Source organism: Myotis myotis, unplaced genomic scaffold (genome assembly GCF_014108235.1).
Source record: "Myotis myotis isolate mMyoMyo1 unplaced genomic scaffold, mMyoMyo1.p scaffold_m19_p_8, whole genome shotgun sequence".
Classification (NCBI taxonomy): domain Eukaryota; kingdom Metazoa; phylum Chordata; class Mammalia; order Chiroptera; family Vespertilionidae; genus Myotis; species Myotis myotis.
This window is the reverse complement of record NW_023416390.1, coordinates 44,329,643-44,346,766: the sequence shown is the minus strand read 5'-3', so window position 1 is coordinate 44,346,766 and position 17,124 is coordinate 44,329,643. Positions and strand designations below refer to the sequence as shown.

The following is a 17,124-nucleotide window of genomic DNA, read 5'->3' as shown; positions in this document are numbered from 1 at the left end:
ACCACTCAGCTGGAAGATGTTGATAAGGAGGAAGGCTATGTATGTGTGAGAGCAGGCAGTATATGGGAAATCTCTGCACCATCCCTTCAATTCTGCTGTAAGACTAAAACTGCTCTAAAGAAAATTAATTTTTTTAAAGTAGGTTTTTATTTTAAAGTAGCATCCAAGACTCACACTTACAATAATACACTGGACCAAGAGGAGATAATTTATAGTGTCACTCAGGTAAGAAAAAGCAGAACAAATCTAGAAGCCAGCCTAACCGGTTTGGCTCAGTGGATAAAGCATCGGCCTGTGGACTGAAGGGTCCCAGCTTCGATTCCGGTCAAGGGCATCTACCTTGGTTGCAGGCATATCCCCAGTAGGGGGTGTGCAGGAGGCAGCTGATCGATGTTTCTCTCTCATCGATGTTTCTAACTCTCTATCCTTCTCCCTTCCTCTCTGTAAAAAACGAATAAAATATATTTTTTTAAAAATCTAGAAGCCAAATCTTCATATACTGGGTATGTTCACAACCAAACACAATTGCCAAAATTCAGTAAGCTGTACATTATTAAAATGAGTGAATTTTACTGTTTGTAAAGTACCTCAATAAAACTGAGGGATGGGGTTGAAGGTGTATTTCATTTAAAAGCATAAATAGCACATTTATACTGGATAATAAAATATTTGAGATTAACTCTCATATACTTTATGACTAAAAACCTTATATAAGAAATACTTCTTAAGGGGGCCCATTTTAAAGTAGTCCCATATAATGTCCAGTTGCACTGACTGCAGTGATTCTAGAATAAGAGAAGTATGTTAATATCTAAAAACTACTAGTATGTCTTGCTTTCAGGTGCAATAGAGCTCACAACACACATAATGACAGTATCTTGCTTTCAAGTTTATTGACAGCACCCTACAGTACTTTGCTTAATTATTTGTTTTGCTTATATGTCCATGCTCTCTATTTCATTTACTTTGTAAGCAGCCTATATCACAGCAGGAAACCCCTTCAAAATGGAAACCTCTCCGGCTTCAGGAAAAAAATTAGGACAGGCACACTTGTTTATGTTTTACATTACAAAAATTTAAGAACTGCTTTATTTGATCAAGCCATGCTCCATTCACTAAGCAATCTCTATGACAGGGGCTTCAAGGGGCTCTTTCCACATGAAAGAACATGGTTGCCCTACCTGCCACCAATCTGAAAGCCTAAAGCACATGTCAAAATACTTCAGTCACCATAATAAATCCATTAGCACACCCTAATCACTCTTGAGACATTTTATATTTTACTAGAAGCCCGGTGCACAAATTCATGCATGGTTGGGGTCCCTCGGGGTGGCATGTGGAGATCGGACCCCAACTCATGCCACCAGCCTCACAGCCCCGCAGCCCCGCCTGGCACCCCACCTTGGCCTAGCGCCGCCCCCTCACCTGCTCCACCACTCCGCCTGCGAGGTGATCAATTGGGGCCAGGCTCCCCACCCGGCCCCCTCAGCGCTTGGGAGCCAGGTGGCCTTCCCCCTCCCCGCTTACTGCCACCGGATGCTGTCTGTGGGGCAATCAGCAGGGCGATTGGGCCCCCGCACATACCCGCTTTGGCCTGGCACTGCCCACTCACTTGCTCCACCATCCCACCGCAGTCCTGCTCTCCTCGGTGCCCATTGGAGCCGACAGCACCTCCACTGCCGCCCACTGCCAGCACCACATCACCAAGTTCCACACCACCCCCTGGTGGTCAATGCACATCATAGTGAGCGGTGGAACTCCCGGTCTCCCAGTCGAACAACCACCCAAGGGGACAATTTGCATATTAGGCTTTTGTTATATAGGATAGCTAATAAAAGGTATTGAAATAGAAGGGCAAATAATAAAAGAAGTAGACTGAACATTCAAGTTGCAAGTGTATAGATTTATATGATAAACCCCACCTATGTTTCCTATCACTGCCTATCACTTCCTATCATTTGCAAATAAATGATTCACTTAATTTTAAATATTACATAACTCAATTTTGCTGTCACAACTTTCAGATAGCCACTTCATAACACTCTTTTATCTAATAACTTCCAGTATTACATTTAATTGTTACCTCCTTTTCCAGTAAAGATTTAGCCATCTGGGAGGAACCAAGATGGCAGCATAGGTACACACTTGTACTTGCTGCCTGACATAACCACATCAAAATTACAACTAAAAGACAAAATGAATATCATCCAGAACCACAGGAAGGCTGGCTGAGTGGAAATTGTGCAACTAGAAGGAAAGAGAAAAGCGCATTAAAACCAGTAGGAGGTGCAGAGGTGCGGAAGTGCAGAGGTACGGAGGCGTGTGCGGAAACGTGCTGGCAACTGGGTACACTGTTCTCTTTTTCAATTGGGAGGGAGATACAAGCTCCCAATTGCTCTGAACTCCAGTTCCAGGTGAGACTCTGGAGACCCAGACTCATACAGGGAGAAACTGGACTGTCTGGCATCGGGCCAGAACAGGAGGACAGCTTTCTCACAGAGGTGCTTGCAGCGATCATTGATCCTGCAAGACCCTGGGAACTCTCCGAGGCAGAGCAGACTGGCAGCCATTGTGGTTTGCTCCGCCCTGATGATTCCTTGAGACCCCACACCACACAATTTACAACCCCACCCAAGCTGTGAGCAGAGGCTTTTGCATATGAATGGCCTGTTCTTTTGCAATCTAAAACCTAACAAACTGCAGCTGGGTCAAAGAGCCCCAAAGCTTCCAAAAGAAGGCCTAGACAGCAGCCTGCATTGCTTCAGAGCTGGGCCTCATCTGAGCACTTCCAAACCCCAAACAAAGAGGAGGAATCTGCAAATATCTCTGTAGCTCCGGCTGGGTAGCCTCAGGCAGTGGCTGACTTTGCTCCTCCTTGGAGATCCAAGAGCCAGTGTACCCAGTGGTCAGAGTGAGACCATACCAGAGTATAACTCTTCAGATCCATAAGAGACACACTCAAGGGGCAGACTCAGTGAGCACCAAAGCCCCACTGAAGCAAGTCCTGCTCTATAAGGGTGTCTCCAGCACAGCAATTCTCCCATTGTAGACACAGCTGGTCCTCACAGCCAATTGGCCTGGTGGTCAATTCCTCCCAGTGATACCAAAAGCAATCAAGACTTAAGTACAAGACTGTGCACAAAGCCCACAAAGGGGTGCACCAAGAGTGTCAACCTCAGGTAATTGGGGAGGCTGAGCCACTGGGCCCTATAGGACACCTAGCACACAAAGCCACTCTATCAACACAGGGAAGCAGCCAAAATGCAGAGACAAAGAAACATGTCACAAATGAAAGAAATGGAGGAAAGCAAACTACTAGATATAGAGTTCAAAACCACACTTATAAGGTTACTCAAGAATCTCCTAGAAACCTCCGAGAAATTTAGTGAGACCCTCAAGGATATGAAAAAGAACCAATCAGAAATTAAGCATACACTTACTAAAATAAAGAATAATACACAGAGATCCAACAGCAGACTAGAGGATCCCAAGAATCAAGTCAAAGATGTGAAATACGAAGAAGCAAAAAATACCCAACTGGAAAAGCAAAAGGAAAAAAGAATACAAAAATATGAAGATAGTGTAAGGAACCTCTGGGACAACTTCAAGCGTACCAACATCCGAATTATAGGGGTGCCAGAAGAAGAGAACAAGATACTGAAAACCTATTTGAAGAAATAATGACAGAAAACTTCCCCTACCTGGTGAAAGAAATAGACTTACAAGTGCAGGAAGAGCAGAGAACCCCAAACAAGAGGAATCCAAAGAGAACCACACCAAGACACATCATAATTAAAATGCCAAGGGCAAAAGACAAAGAGAATCTTAAAAGCAGCAAGAGAAAAACAGTTAGTTACCTACAAGGGAGTACCCATACGACTGTCAGCTGATTTCTCAATAGAAACTATGCAGCCAGAAGAGAGTGGCAAGAAATATTCAAAGTGAGGAATAGCAAGAACCTACAACCAAGATTACTCTACCCAGCAAAACTATCATTTAGAATTGAAGGTCAGATAAGGAACTTCACAGACAAGAAAAAGCTAAAGGAGTTCATTACCACCAAACCAGTATTATATGAAATGCTGAAGGGTATTCTTTAAGAAGAGGAAGAAGAAAAAGGTAAAGATAACAATTATGAACAACAAATTGACAACAAATACATATCTATCAACAAGAGAATCTAAAAATCAAGTGAATAAAAAAATCTGATGAACAGAATAAACTGGTGAATATAATAGAATCAGAGGCATAGAAAGGGAGTGGACTGACAATTCTCGGAGGGAAGGGGGTGTGGGAGTGAGGGAAGAGACTGGACAAAAATCGTACACAAATGGATGAGGACAGTGGCATGGTAAGGGCATGGGGTGGGGTAGGAACCGGGTGGAAGGGAGCTATTGGGGGAAAAAAGAGGAACAACTGTAATAATCCGAACAATAAAGCTTTATTAATAATTTTTAAAAAGACTTAGCCATCCAATCCCTGATCTCCCAAAAATCTAATCAAATTTATAATGGGGCTTTTAAAACTATTTCCTAAAGTATCCTACTACATGGCATCTGGTAGCCAGTCTAGATAGGTATTCTACATAGCCAGCCAGTACCATAATCAAATTTAAACTATTCCATATCCACGTAAATTCAATACTGTGTGTCTCCCAACAGCTTCAAGCAAATAGCTGATCTGGTTCAACTCGATGTTTTAACTCTGTTGCTTCATCCTCTGAGTTTCTCTGAGTTTAAGCAAAACAAACAATATATGTAACTCAAGTTTCAACACAGTATCTATATAGAAAACCAAATATAAAATACAACTAAACAAAAACCTAATTTTGCAATATATTAATACTAGGGGCCTGGTGCACAAAATTCGTGCACAGGGGATGGGTCCCTCAGCCTGACCTGCACCCTCTCCAATCTGGGAGCCCTCAGGGGAACCCTCTCCAATCTGGGAGTTTCTGTCTGTCTTTGCAATCATATGAGTGAATTGTCTAGACCCCAACCCAGTTTGGTTTGGTGCTCACAGAATAGAGGTCTTTTATTTTTCTTTGCTTCATTGGTGGAGATTTCCTAGAAGTTGCTGGATATCTTCCTTTTAATTTTTCCTCGACACTCTGACTTTACTTATGTCTCTCATCTTTGCTTTCCCTCCATCCCCCACCGCAACAGTAACTTGCTCCAGGCTCTGCTCTAGTGTCTAGGACAGGGGTGGGCAACCCCTGGCACATGTGCCAAAAATAGCACACCAGTAACTTTTGCTGGCACGTGAAACCCTCTCTTATAATCTTCCATTTACAATTCTTTTTCTTAATATCGACTTTTTTATTTTTCAGATAAATTCAGTGTAGGTGCATCTTACATAAATAAATAATTTTACATAACAAGTTATCTTAAAGACCATAGACATTGATTGACGAGAGAGGGGAAGAGCAATTTCTATGCCTCTGCCTTAACTCTCCCTGCCTTCCTAGATCCGACCAGTGTTTTGGTTTCATCCACATACGCTTGTGAATCTTTGTTCTCAGTGATGAATTTTGTTAAGTCTCGTAATAGGAGTAGCCTGACGGATGAAAGTAGTAGCTCGTGCATATCTCTGAAGGTCACGAAATATAAACCTGATGTAAAATCTGTCATCAGTGATGCAGCAGCAAAAGTCCCACTGATAATATCAAACGGAGTCATAAAGTTTTCTGTCGGACTATCAGTGTACATGTATACATTAAAACATAAATGTATTTTTCATCATCATATACTGTGTTTTTGTCGCTCGAATGAATTTTATTATTTCTTCAAGGTTCTTCACATATGTACACCTTAAGAGATATCAAGTAAGCATAACATGTTCTCAAAAACTTAGGGTTGGCACGCAGAAGAATTTTGAGTCAGAGATTTTGCTGGTTTTGGCACGCATTCACAAAAAGGCTGCCCACCCCTAGTCTAGGAGATCCCACAACACATCTGCCACCAGAACTACGATTCCCAGAATTCCTGGTGCTCCCCACACTCTTGGTTTCCACTTTTGGTCCAGGAGCTACAGAAACCAAAAGGACTGGGAACTCCAGCCACCCCCAGGCCAGGCTGACAGGACCTGACACTCCAGTGGCGTCCCCGGGACCCAAGCCACTCGGCCCCAATGCACACGCATGCTGGCCACAGGCTCAGAGGGGGCGGGGTCCCGGGGGCGTCTGCCGCATCGCCCCATCTAAGTGGCGGGTGGGTGGGCATCCCACCCCACCCCCAGCCGCTCAGCACCTGCACACATAGGCCCACCCCCGGCCGCTCGGCGCCTGCGCACATCCCTGCTGCCCACAGGCCCGCCATCTTTGTTGGGTTAGTTTGCATACTCGCTCCTGATTGGCTGTGGGCATCACGGAGGGATGGTAAATTTACATATTTGTCTATTATTAATATAGATTCCAGCTTCCTAGACTCTTTCCTTAAATTTTAATTTTAATTACCTCATGAGTTCCCATTTCTACAACAGGAGTCAAAATATTTGCAAGATGAAATTGAAAAAAGCCCAACATTCACCTACCCAACATTTGGCAATCCAACAATACCAATTTTCAAAGAGGTTCCAAATCTTCCAATGATTGGGAGTGGTTTAATTCCATCACCTCCCTTTTTGGGGGGCATCTGAAATATCAAAACAAAATATAAACAAAACTCATTACCATCCCCATCAACCAAGAATACATTTCATCACACAAAATATGTTATTGAATAATAGATTAAGAATAAAGCATACTGTATATATCAATCAAAAACTGACAGTTAAATCCACTTTATTTTTCAACAACAACAAAAAACTTTAAGTTTTATACACAAATCTAATTTTGATAGTTGTCAAAGCAGTTACTCCTGATAAGTCCTGAAAAGACTGACCTGAAAAATATCTGGCAACATAAGTTTAAAATAAATTTAACTGCATCTAGACTGTTCAGAAACACTTTGTTTCTTAACACAAGGTCAAAGGAATGAAAACATTAGGAAGCAGGAGCACAGACAAGAGAGTCAAAGAAAATCTATTCTAGAAACACCAGCAACCAAGTCGCCTACACCAAACCATCCCTCTTACTGGGAACTTGTTTCCCATTTCCCCCGAAAGCACTATTTTTCACATGGACGAACCACGCCAGCATCAAGGTCTTCCCAACAAGTCTCTCCCAACTTGGGCACTGTGGATATACGACTCATCATCAGGATGTTCACAAGCAACCTCCGGAATCTACCCTCGTATTTCTAGCCCTAAATGAATCCATCAACCCTTTTTTATTCACAAGTCGAAACTTTTATCAGTCCCTGTGCATCTGGCTCCAAGCTCCTCGGTGCAGAACGAACCTCACTTTGCTACTTACTGCCAACGGAACTCAGGAGGACGGCCAGCCAACCTCACGTTAGAGAGGCCCTGCTCAGGAAGGGACATCCCAGCCTCAGATCCCTGCCGCCAAGAGCCAGGGATCTCCCTTCTCAGGTCTTAACGCACACCTGTTCCCGGCGAGACCCCAGGCCTCCCAAGCACAGCTGCCAGCGCAGAGCCCCTGCAGTCCTCCGGCCTCCTACCGAGGGACGGCCGGCCGCCCAGCCAGAGCGGGCCCCTACCCGACATCTGCCTGCTCAGCACGGGGCCACTGGCCGTCCGAGGCGTGCCCCGGAGCGCGCAGCGTGAGGCGTGGGCCCGCTGGGGACGCGCGGCCTAGTGCGAGGGCGCCTCATTCATCCGCACACCCCACGCCGCCTGCTGCCCTCCCTCCGTCCCGGCCGCCCGGCCCTTGCCTGACGCCCGCCTCGGAGCAACGGACCAGGGCGTCGAAGACGCGGCGGGGAGCGCGCTCCTAGCCTCCCTGCGGGGCTCACCGTGCTGGGGGCAGGCGATGACACGGGGTCCCAGAGGAGCGGCAGATGGGTCCTACCGGCAGCGGGAGGCGGGGAGGAAGGAGGAGACACGCAAGCCCGGCCTCTCCGCCGAGCGGCACGCACGACGGCGGCGGCGGCGGCAGGACCGGCGGGCGGGGCTCCGGGCGGCACCTGCGCGCAAGCCGCGCACTCGGCCCCGCCCCGCGCACCCGCTCGCCCCTCTCATTGGCCCGATCGGCCGGGAGGCGGGAGTAAGGTGGGAGGAGCCGTGTGGCGCCGCACTGGGCGGGAGCATTAGCCAGCGCCGCCCGGCCCCGCCTCGGAGCTTAGGTCTTCCGCCCTCTCCGCGCCTTCGGCTTCTCTGCCCGGTTCTCGGCTTCCTTCCCGTCGAGCGCCCCGCGTTGCCATCACACGCTCGTTCGCCGCTGGCAGCTGCACACTTCACCCGACGAACCTCGGGGCACCCTCGCCCTGACCGCTCTCCCAGAGACGGGTCGCCGGGGACCTGGCGAACCGCCACGCCATCCCTGCTTCGGCCGCGTACCGAGTTCTCGGATACCACGGCCCCAGCCCGCCTCCTTTTCCTGTAACTATCTTTAGTCAGTACAGATGGTGAGAAGCTGTTAAAGTTTCTTTAAAAAAAATAAAAATAAAAGGCGGGGGGGAATGCCCGCCCGGATGGGCTCAGTTGGTTGAGCATTGTCCTTTGCACGAAAAAGTTGGATTCCGGTCAGGGCACATGCGTGAGTTCCAGGTGGGGCAGTATGGAGGGCAGCTGATCCTTGTTTCTCTCTAACATTGATGTTGCTCTCTCTCCCTTCCTTCCTCTCTCTAAGCATGTCCTCTGGTGAGGATTAAAAAAAAATAAAAAAAGGAATAAGGAAAGCTTATGATCTTATTATCTCAGGGCTCCTTCATCACCTTATCGTTCAGGCATGTTTCCCGGATGGGACCCCAAAATGAGTTTAATGGAGCCAACCCCCACACCCCACCCCCTTTCCCTTTGGATAGTTAAGACGGGGGCCTTCGGAATTTGGGACACGTCGTTTCCAGTCTGGATTCCACTACCTATTAGCTGTGTGTCCCTGGACAGAGTCACCCCTCTGGGTTGCAAAGTTTCCGCCTGGATAAAATGAGGCCGTGGAGACTCGCCCGACGAGATTATTGTGAGGACAGAATGAGACAATGTATGTAGAGCTGGTAGCTACTACATAGGGAAGGTCACAAATAGTAATAAGATCTATTGTTGATATGAGGATCTCACCCACACCTGACTACACCATGAGCTCCATCTGTAGAAGGAATTCTTTGATTTAGATCCTGACCCTTGAACAATGCAGGGGTGGGGCGCTGACCCCGTGCATTTGAAAGTCCATGTACAACTTGACTTCCCCGAAACCTAACTACTACTGGCCTACTTTTGACCAGAAACCTTACCAATAACAGTCAACTAACACGTTTTGTATGTTACATGAATTATACACTGTATTCTTACAATACAGTAAGCTAAAATTTTTTTAAGAAAATCATAAGGAAAATACATTTACAGTATTTATTGAAAAAAAATGTGTACATAAGTGAACCCGAACAATTCAAATCCATGTGGTTCAAAGGACAACTGTATTATATACTTGAAAGTTGCTAAAAGACTGCATCTCAAATGTTCTCATTAGAACAAAGAAATTGTGATTTTGTGTAAGGCAGTGGACCTGTTAGCTAACACGGTGGTGGTAATCATATTGCAGTATATAAGTTTATCAAATCAACACATTGTACACCTTAAACATGCATAATGTTATATGTTAATTATATTTCAATTAAAAAAAATAAGTGCCCAATATAGTGTTATTAAGTAACATTTTTCTGTTACCTGTGTCAGATTTTTTTCCCCTCTACACCAAGCATGTCAAACTTGAAGCCCATCTGCGGGCCACATGCAGCCCACAAACGAATACTTTTGTGGGCCAGCCAATATAACGGTATGTAAGAAACGTTTTAATAAAAAGTTCATAACTTAATTTTTACAATATCCTGTTATACATAATTATTAATAATGAACTACAATGTTCACTAATGACTGATTTCTATAATCATGTTGCATTCATTTCCCTTATGCCCCTTACGCACAGGCACACCATTTCTCTCCACTAATACTAGCAGCGAATATTTTAGCCAATGGCCACGTAATTAGTCTTGGACTGACTTGTTTGGCGTACGCAACAGGAAATATTTCGCTTTTGGAAAACAAGAAAAATAGGTTTATTTGTGTTACGCTTATTAATTTGTGCAGTTATTCAGTGTCTGGTAAGTTAATGTTCACGAAAAAATATTAATTTTTATTAAAATGTTCTATTATTTTATGTTAACGATTATGCATTTATTTCAGCCCTTTATATTCAGCATGCCTCTATCGAAATAAACCTACATTTCTATGAAAATTGAAGCTTTTGTTCTTTTGTGGCCCACATAAACTTAAACCTTGTTTATTGGCCCGTGTTAGCCTTTGAGTTTGACATGCTTGCTCTACACTAAACTTTTTATCATATCAGGTGTCCAGAAAGTAATTCCATATATTTAGAATATTCTATTCTTCACTTTTTGTTGTTGTTCATATAAAATTATTTTCTTGAGTACCTGCTCCATGCCAGGCATTGCCCTAGGCTTTGGAGCAGTGAAGAACGAGATAAACATAGCCCTTAGCCTCAAGGAGCTTGCAATCTAGGAGGGTAGAAAAACAAATAATTACACAAATAACTATCTAAGAACCTGTTAAAAACTTATAGCATACCTAAAATACTGTGATTACAATTTGAAGATCTAAAATAAACTACCTTGATTTTCACTTACTTTCAGGACTTCTGGTATTACCAGTATGTGCCAGGCAGTGCTTCATCATCTCCTTTCCCTGTTCCATTACCAGCAGTAATCAATCCCTGTCAGGCATTAGCAAAGCAGATTTTCAAGTTCTGTTTTCCTACTTGACAGGTCATGGTTTTGAATCTTTGAAGTTTGACCATAAATTAACTGTGAAGTAAAACATGTTTCATCAACTTCTCTATTCTGGAATTGCTCATGGTGTTTGAAAGAATGCTGATTAATTAAGGTCAGTTATCATTGCAGAAACTACTGGAGTTTTGTTATCTAATCTCTATCGTAATTCATGGATAAAGATTTAGAACTTCCTTTTTTTTAATTTTTAATTTTTTTTTCATCACCAGTTATCCCCTCTATGCCCTCTTCCACCTCCACTCATCCCCCTCCCCTAGAAATTTCTTAAGTGAAGATTTTACATGCTGTTTTCTCAGAGGCAACATAAAAAAGCATATGCTAATCTAGAAAAATAAGTTTATTAATAAAGTATTAGCTAGGATGCTTTTAGCTGCCCGTAACAGAAATTCTGATTCAATGGAACTGTATCCTGTGTAACAGAAAGTCCCGAGAGGGAGAACTTCAGCATTGAGAGATTCAGTAGCTTAACACAACTTTCAAGAATCCTGGTTCTTTCTATATCAAGGCTCTGTCTTCTCAGAGTTTCCTCTGGTTTCATCCTCAGGCTAATAGCAAGAAGAGTGCTACATCTGAAAGTGACAATATTCAGAGGAAATGGTGGGCTGGGTAAGGTGGGGGGGGGCAAGGAGAGAAATCATCTCTCCCCATAACTCTTAGGGAAAAGGAAATATGTCTTACAAACCCTACAGCAGACTTCTTTCATGCCTATATCTGAACCAAACCAATGACAGGGAAAATGGGGTTACCCTGAGACCATTGAGCCCACCCTTAGGGCTGGAGAACAGATGAACTTTCTCTGGGGCATATGGCAGTGGGGGATGCAGATAGGTATCTGAGCAAAGGTAAGGTTGTGTAAGAAAAGGTCACCAGCTGTGTCCACTACCTGAACTGTTTTTTCAAGATAACAGCTGAGCACAGTATGATAATTCTGAAAAAGACAGTGTCATTAGTGGTCATTTGATGTAATGTGCATAATTGCAATGTAATAAATGTTGGCACACCTAGTTCACTAAAAAAAAAATACTGGAGAAAATTGATCATCTTCTAATAACACTTAATGATATAAAATGAAAGCATGTGAAAATAATATCTGTGTTAACCTTTACAAAATACTTAAAATTTCTGTCATGGTAAAGGAAGATTACTTACCAAAATGTGTCACAAGGGTCCAGTCAATTGAAGTGGAAATTGGGGATCTTGCACATACACCTAGGTCACCAAACTCATGGCCTCTCAATACCAGCTCATCATAACATTTAATCTTCATTCCCGTTTTGAACCTATGTTCATTTCAAAGGATATTTGTATTAGGATAGGCTGGATTATAATATAACTAGAGGCCCGCTGCACGAAATTCGTGCACTTGGAGAGTCCCTCAGCCAGACCTGTGCCCTCTTGCAGTCCAGGACCCCTCGCTCCTTACTGCCCACCTGCTCGCTGCTCCTTACCGCTCAGCTCACTGCTCCTTAGCGCTGCTGTGAAGGCAGAAGAGGCTCCCACCACCACCACCATTGCACTCGCCAGCCGTGAACCTGGCTCTGGCTAAGTAGTGCTCCCCCTGTGGGAGCGCACTGACCACTAGGAGACAGCTCCTGCATTGAGCATCATAGCAACCAGCTGTTCTGCCGTTCGGTCAATTTGCATATTAGCCTTTTATTATATAGGATAACAGACATCACCAAAATTTCAAGGGATCTACAGAATAAAAGTACTTATTTTAAGTCCACTGGAGATCTGCCAGCTGTCTCTGATCTGGCTTGGCACTTTAAGGCTGCTTCAGTCTCAAACCTATAGCAAAGTGTCCCCTGTCACATTTCATTGGCCAAGTTAAATCACATGGAGACATCTAATTTCAAGGGGCAGGGAACCCTTGTACCCAGAAGTAGAAGTAGATACTAACAAGGAGTGATAATGCCTGACACAATGTTCACAATAGATTCACAAATAGATTCCATGAACGATATTTTTTCTAAATCAATTTGCTATTGTCAATATATGAAATACACAGTCAAGGCTGCCCTTCCTTCTAAGATGATTCTTATAAAGAAGCCATGATGAATGTTACTTTGGTGGTAACTACTCATCCTATAGCCCCTTCATTCTAAGAAAGACTCATCTACTGAGGGGTAGGCCTAAATCTTCCTGTCTACAGTACATGAACTCTCTAGCCACATCTGAATAAACTGGAGGTAGGTGAAAACCTGACCCAAGCTGGCAATCAAGATTCTCTATATTTTGAGAACTTGGACTTAGGAGATAGCAATTAATACTATTGACTACTTAAAGGGAACATAGAGTAAGGACTATACAGACACCTTCTTGACCAGTATAGATAAAGCTCTTCCAAACAAAGAAAAACAAAATGGGCAGACAGGGGGAAGAGGTAGGTAATTAACCATATGTTCATTTAATCACAAGTTCTGACTTTATAGTGGCGGTAGAATCTCCTAAAGCTCTGTATATATTCTCTGACTCTGGAGTCTGTGGGATAATCCTGTGTTTTACCAAGAACTGCCATTTTCTGTTTACCTTGGTTTGCAATGGGTTTCTTTTTCTTGGACAAACAGTGGTTGCAATAGCCAAAACAAACAAGAATTTTTACTGCCATAAAAAGTATTAATGTATGTTAGAGGCACATTGGTCCAATGTTCCTCTTATCTGTTGTTTTAAATTATAAGACATTAATTCCTTGAAGTGTGTTCTGGGGAACAATGATCCTCCGTGCCAGTCTGTGGAACAAGGGACCTAGGATTAGGAAGCGCTGCATCCTGCATTCCCCATTAGGAGATTATAATATACATTAGTATATGTAAGGGTCTGAGAAGGTCTGCAGTAAAAAGACCTGTTAAATCTCCTTAACTCTGTATTACCAAATGTTTACGAACTTTTCCACATAGCACACATTAAAGTCTCTTGGAGCATATACTTTGTGAACAGCAACTCCTTGAAAGTTGCTATTAAAGAATGACTAAGGAGTACTTTTTGTTGCAGTAAATATCTGTGAAGAGTGCGTTCTTTCCTTGCTTTGTTAACAACTACCAAGTGACAAAAATGATCCTTTAACAAGGGAAAAAAGTGAGTACCAACCCCAAGGAGAGCATTGCTCCCACCAGATGTCTCACTCCAAAGAGGACGATGGAGCGTGTAGCTTTTGTTGAGTGATCCTGGATAATTATTGAGGAATTTCCCTCAAGAAACTATCTTTGGGGTGTCCTGTCTGCTAGCTGATAAGAACTCCTGATTAGGATGGTCACTCTTTACCTCTGTGCCTTATACCAGCAATTTTCAACCTCTTTCATCTCATGGCACACATAAACTAATTACTAAAATTCTTTGTCACACCAAAAATATATTTATTGCTGATCTAACAAAAACAATAGGTATAATTTTGATTTATTCATACCGGACAGCTATTGTTCTTTTGGCTGTTGTCTTTTTTTTTTTTTTTTTTTTTTTTTTAGTTTGACAATCTAAGAGAAAAGAGGATAGTGCCCCTTACTAGATAGTTAGGTACTGCATGTTTCAAAAATTCTTGGCTCCTTGGTTGAGCATCGACCCATGAACCAGGAGAATCCTGATCAGCTCACATTCCCGGGTTGCGGGCTCAAACCCCATTAGGAGGTATGCAGGGGGCAGCCAATCACTGATTCTCTTTCATTATTGATGTTTCCACCCCTCTCTGCCTTCCTCTCTCTCTGAAATCAATAAAAACATTTTTTTTTTATTCTTGCAGCTCATCGGTTGAAAATTGAGGTTATTAAACCCCAATTGTGTGCCAGATACTGTGCTAGCCACATTACATTTGGGACCTAATTTACTCGCTCTCTAAGTATGTATTATACCCCTTTTACAGCTAAGACATGAAGTTCATAAAAAGTTAGGCAATGTTATTAGTCTTATTCTTAGTAGTTATTGGGCTATATAAAATCAACTCCATCTGACTCCAGCATTATTGTACTTCCTATTTAAATATGCTTGTCTCACAACAGCCAAATGATGGTTTACACATAGTAAATGATGCAGTCTAACAGTATAAAGCAAGCTGTGTGTGTGAGGGGGGTGTGCATGCACGCATACACTCATGCTTCTTACTGGGGCAGAGGATTAAGTCAAATATTTCATGTAAAAAATTTGACCTCAAAGGGGACTTCTGCTAGGATTCTTTTTTTTTTTTATATATATATATATTTTTTATTATTAGTTAAGGTATTACAAATGTGTCCTCATCCCCCCCATTAACCCCCAACCTCCCCCCCACACACAAACTCATGCTCCCATCCCCCCGTTGTCCATGTCCATTGGTTTGGCTTATATACATGTATACAAGTCCTTCGGTTGATCTCTTCCCCTTACCCCCGCCCTCCCCTTTTTCCTTCTGGGGATTGGTAGCCTGATCGCTGTTTCTCAGTCTTTGGGTCTGTCCCTTTTCATCAGTCTATGTTGTTCTCTATAATCCACAAATGAGTGAGATCATGTGGTATTTATCTTTCTCTGACTGGCTTATTTCACTTAGCATAATGCTCTCCAGTTCCATCCATGCTGTTGCAAAAGGCAAGAGTTCCTTTTTTTTTACCGAAGCATAGTATTCCATTGTGTATATGTACCACAGTTTTCTAATCCACTCATCTGCTGATGGGCACTTAGGCTGTTTCCAAATCTTAGCTATGGTGAATTGTGCTGCTATGAACATAGGGGTGCATATATCCTTTCTGATTGGCGTTTCTGGTTTCTTGGGATATATTCCTAGTAGTGGGATCACTGGGTCAAATGGGAGTTCCATTTTTAGTCTTCTGAGGTAGCTCCATACTGTTCTCCACAGTGGCTGCACCAGTCTGCATTCCCACCAGCAGTGCAGAAGGGTTCCTTTTTCTCCACATCCTCTCCAACACTTGTTGTTTGTTGATTTGTTGATGATAGCCATTCTGACAGGTGTGAGATGATACTGCATTGTCGTTTTGATTTGCATCTCTCGTATAATTAGTGACTTTGAGCAGGTTTTCATATATCTTTCGGCCTTCTGTATGTCCTCTTTCGAAAAGTGTCTATCTAGGTCCGTTGCCCATTTTTTTATTGGATTGTTTATCTTCCTTTTGTTAAGCTTCATGAGATCTCTGTAAATGTTGGAAATTAAACCCTTATCGGTGGTATCATTGGCAAATATGTTCTCCCATGTAGTGGGTCTTCTTGTTGTTTTGTTGATGGTTTCCTTTGCTGTGCAAAAGCTTTTTATTTTGATGTAGTCCCATTTGTTTATTTTCTCTTTAGTTTCCATTGCCCTAGGAGCATTATTAGAGAAGAAATTTCTTCGGCATATGTTTGCGATTTCGCTGCCTGTGGATTCCTCTAGTATTTTTATGGTTTCCTGTCTTACGTTTAAGTCTTTTATCCATTTTGAGTTTATTTTTGTGTATGGTGTGAGTTGGTGATCTAGTTTCATCCTTTTGCATGTATCTGTCCAATTTTCCCAACACCATTTATTGAAAAGACTGTCTTGACTCCATTGTATGCTCTTGCCTCCTTTGTCGAATATTAATTGGGCATAGTGGTTTGGGTCGATTTCTGGGGTCTCTATTCTATTCCATTGATCTATATGTCTGTTCTTGTGCCAGTACCAAGCTGTTTTAAGAACAGTGGCTTTGTAATACAGTTTGATATCTGGTATTGAGATCCCACCTACTTTGTTCTTTCTCAGGATTGCTGCAGCTATTCGGGGTCTTTTTTTATTCCAGATGAATTTTTGGAACGTTCGTTCTAGATCTGTGAAATATGCTGTTGGTAATTTAATGGGGATTGCATTGAATCTATAAATTAATTTGGGTAGTATGGACATTTTGATGATGTTGATTCTACCAATCCATGAACATGGTATATTCTTCCATCTGTTTATGTCTTCCTCTATCTCTTTTTTCAGTGTCCTGTAGTTTTCAGCATATAAGTCTTTTACCTCCTTAGTTAAGTTTATTCCTAGGTATTTTAATTTTTTTGGTGCAATGGTAAATGGGATTGCTTCTGTAGTTTCACTTTCTGTAAGTTCACTATTGGTGTAAAGAAATGCTATGGATTTCTTAGCATTAATTTTGTATCCTGCTACATTGCCGAATTCATTTATTAAGTCTAATAATTTTTTTATGGAGTCTTTAGGGTTCTGTATGTACAGTATCATGTCATCTGCAAATAAGGACAGTTTTACTTCTTCTTTTCCAATCTGGATGCCTTTTATTTCTTCTTCGTGTCTGATCGCAATGGCTAGTACTTCCAGTAC

General features: G+C 42.7%; 1 protein-coding gene across 7 annotated transcripts in view; it reads right to left on the bottom strand.

Moving 5' to 3' along the window:
- OLA1 (Obg like ATPase 1) overlaps positions 1–8,011 on the bottom strand; it is a 172,493-nt gene extending 164,482 nt beyond the window's left edge. For 3 of the 7 annotated variants that reach the window (XM_036319375.1, XM_036319379.1, XM_036319380.1), the window contains exons 1-2: positions 7,854–8,011; positions 6,532–6,632 (exon numbers count right to left, since the gene is read on the bottom strand). In XM_036319375.1, coding sequence (XP_036175268.1) covers positions 6,532–6,632 — 101 coding nt within the window. In that variant the 5' untranslated portion in view covers positions 7,854–8,011. Of the gene's footprint in view, positions 1–6,531; positions 6,633–7,354; positions 7,495–7,772 lie in introns of those variants that run through there. The other 4 variants (XM_036319378.1, XM_036319377.1, XM_036319376.1 and 1 more) reach the window with 4 other exon arrangements.
- Between the last annotated feature and the right edge of the window lie 9,113 nt (positions 8,012–17,124).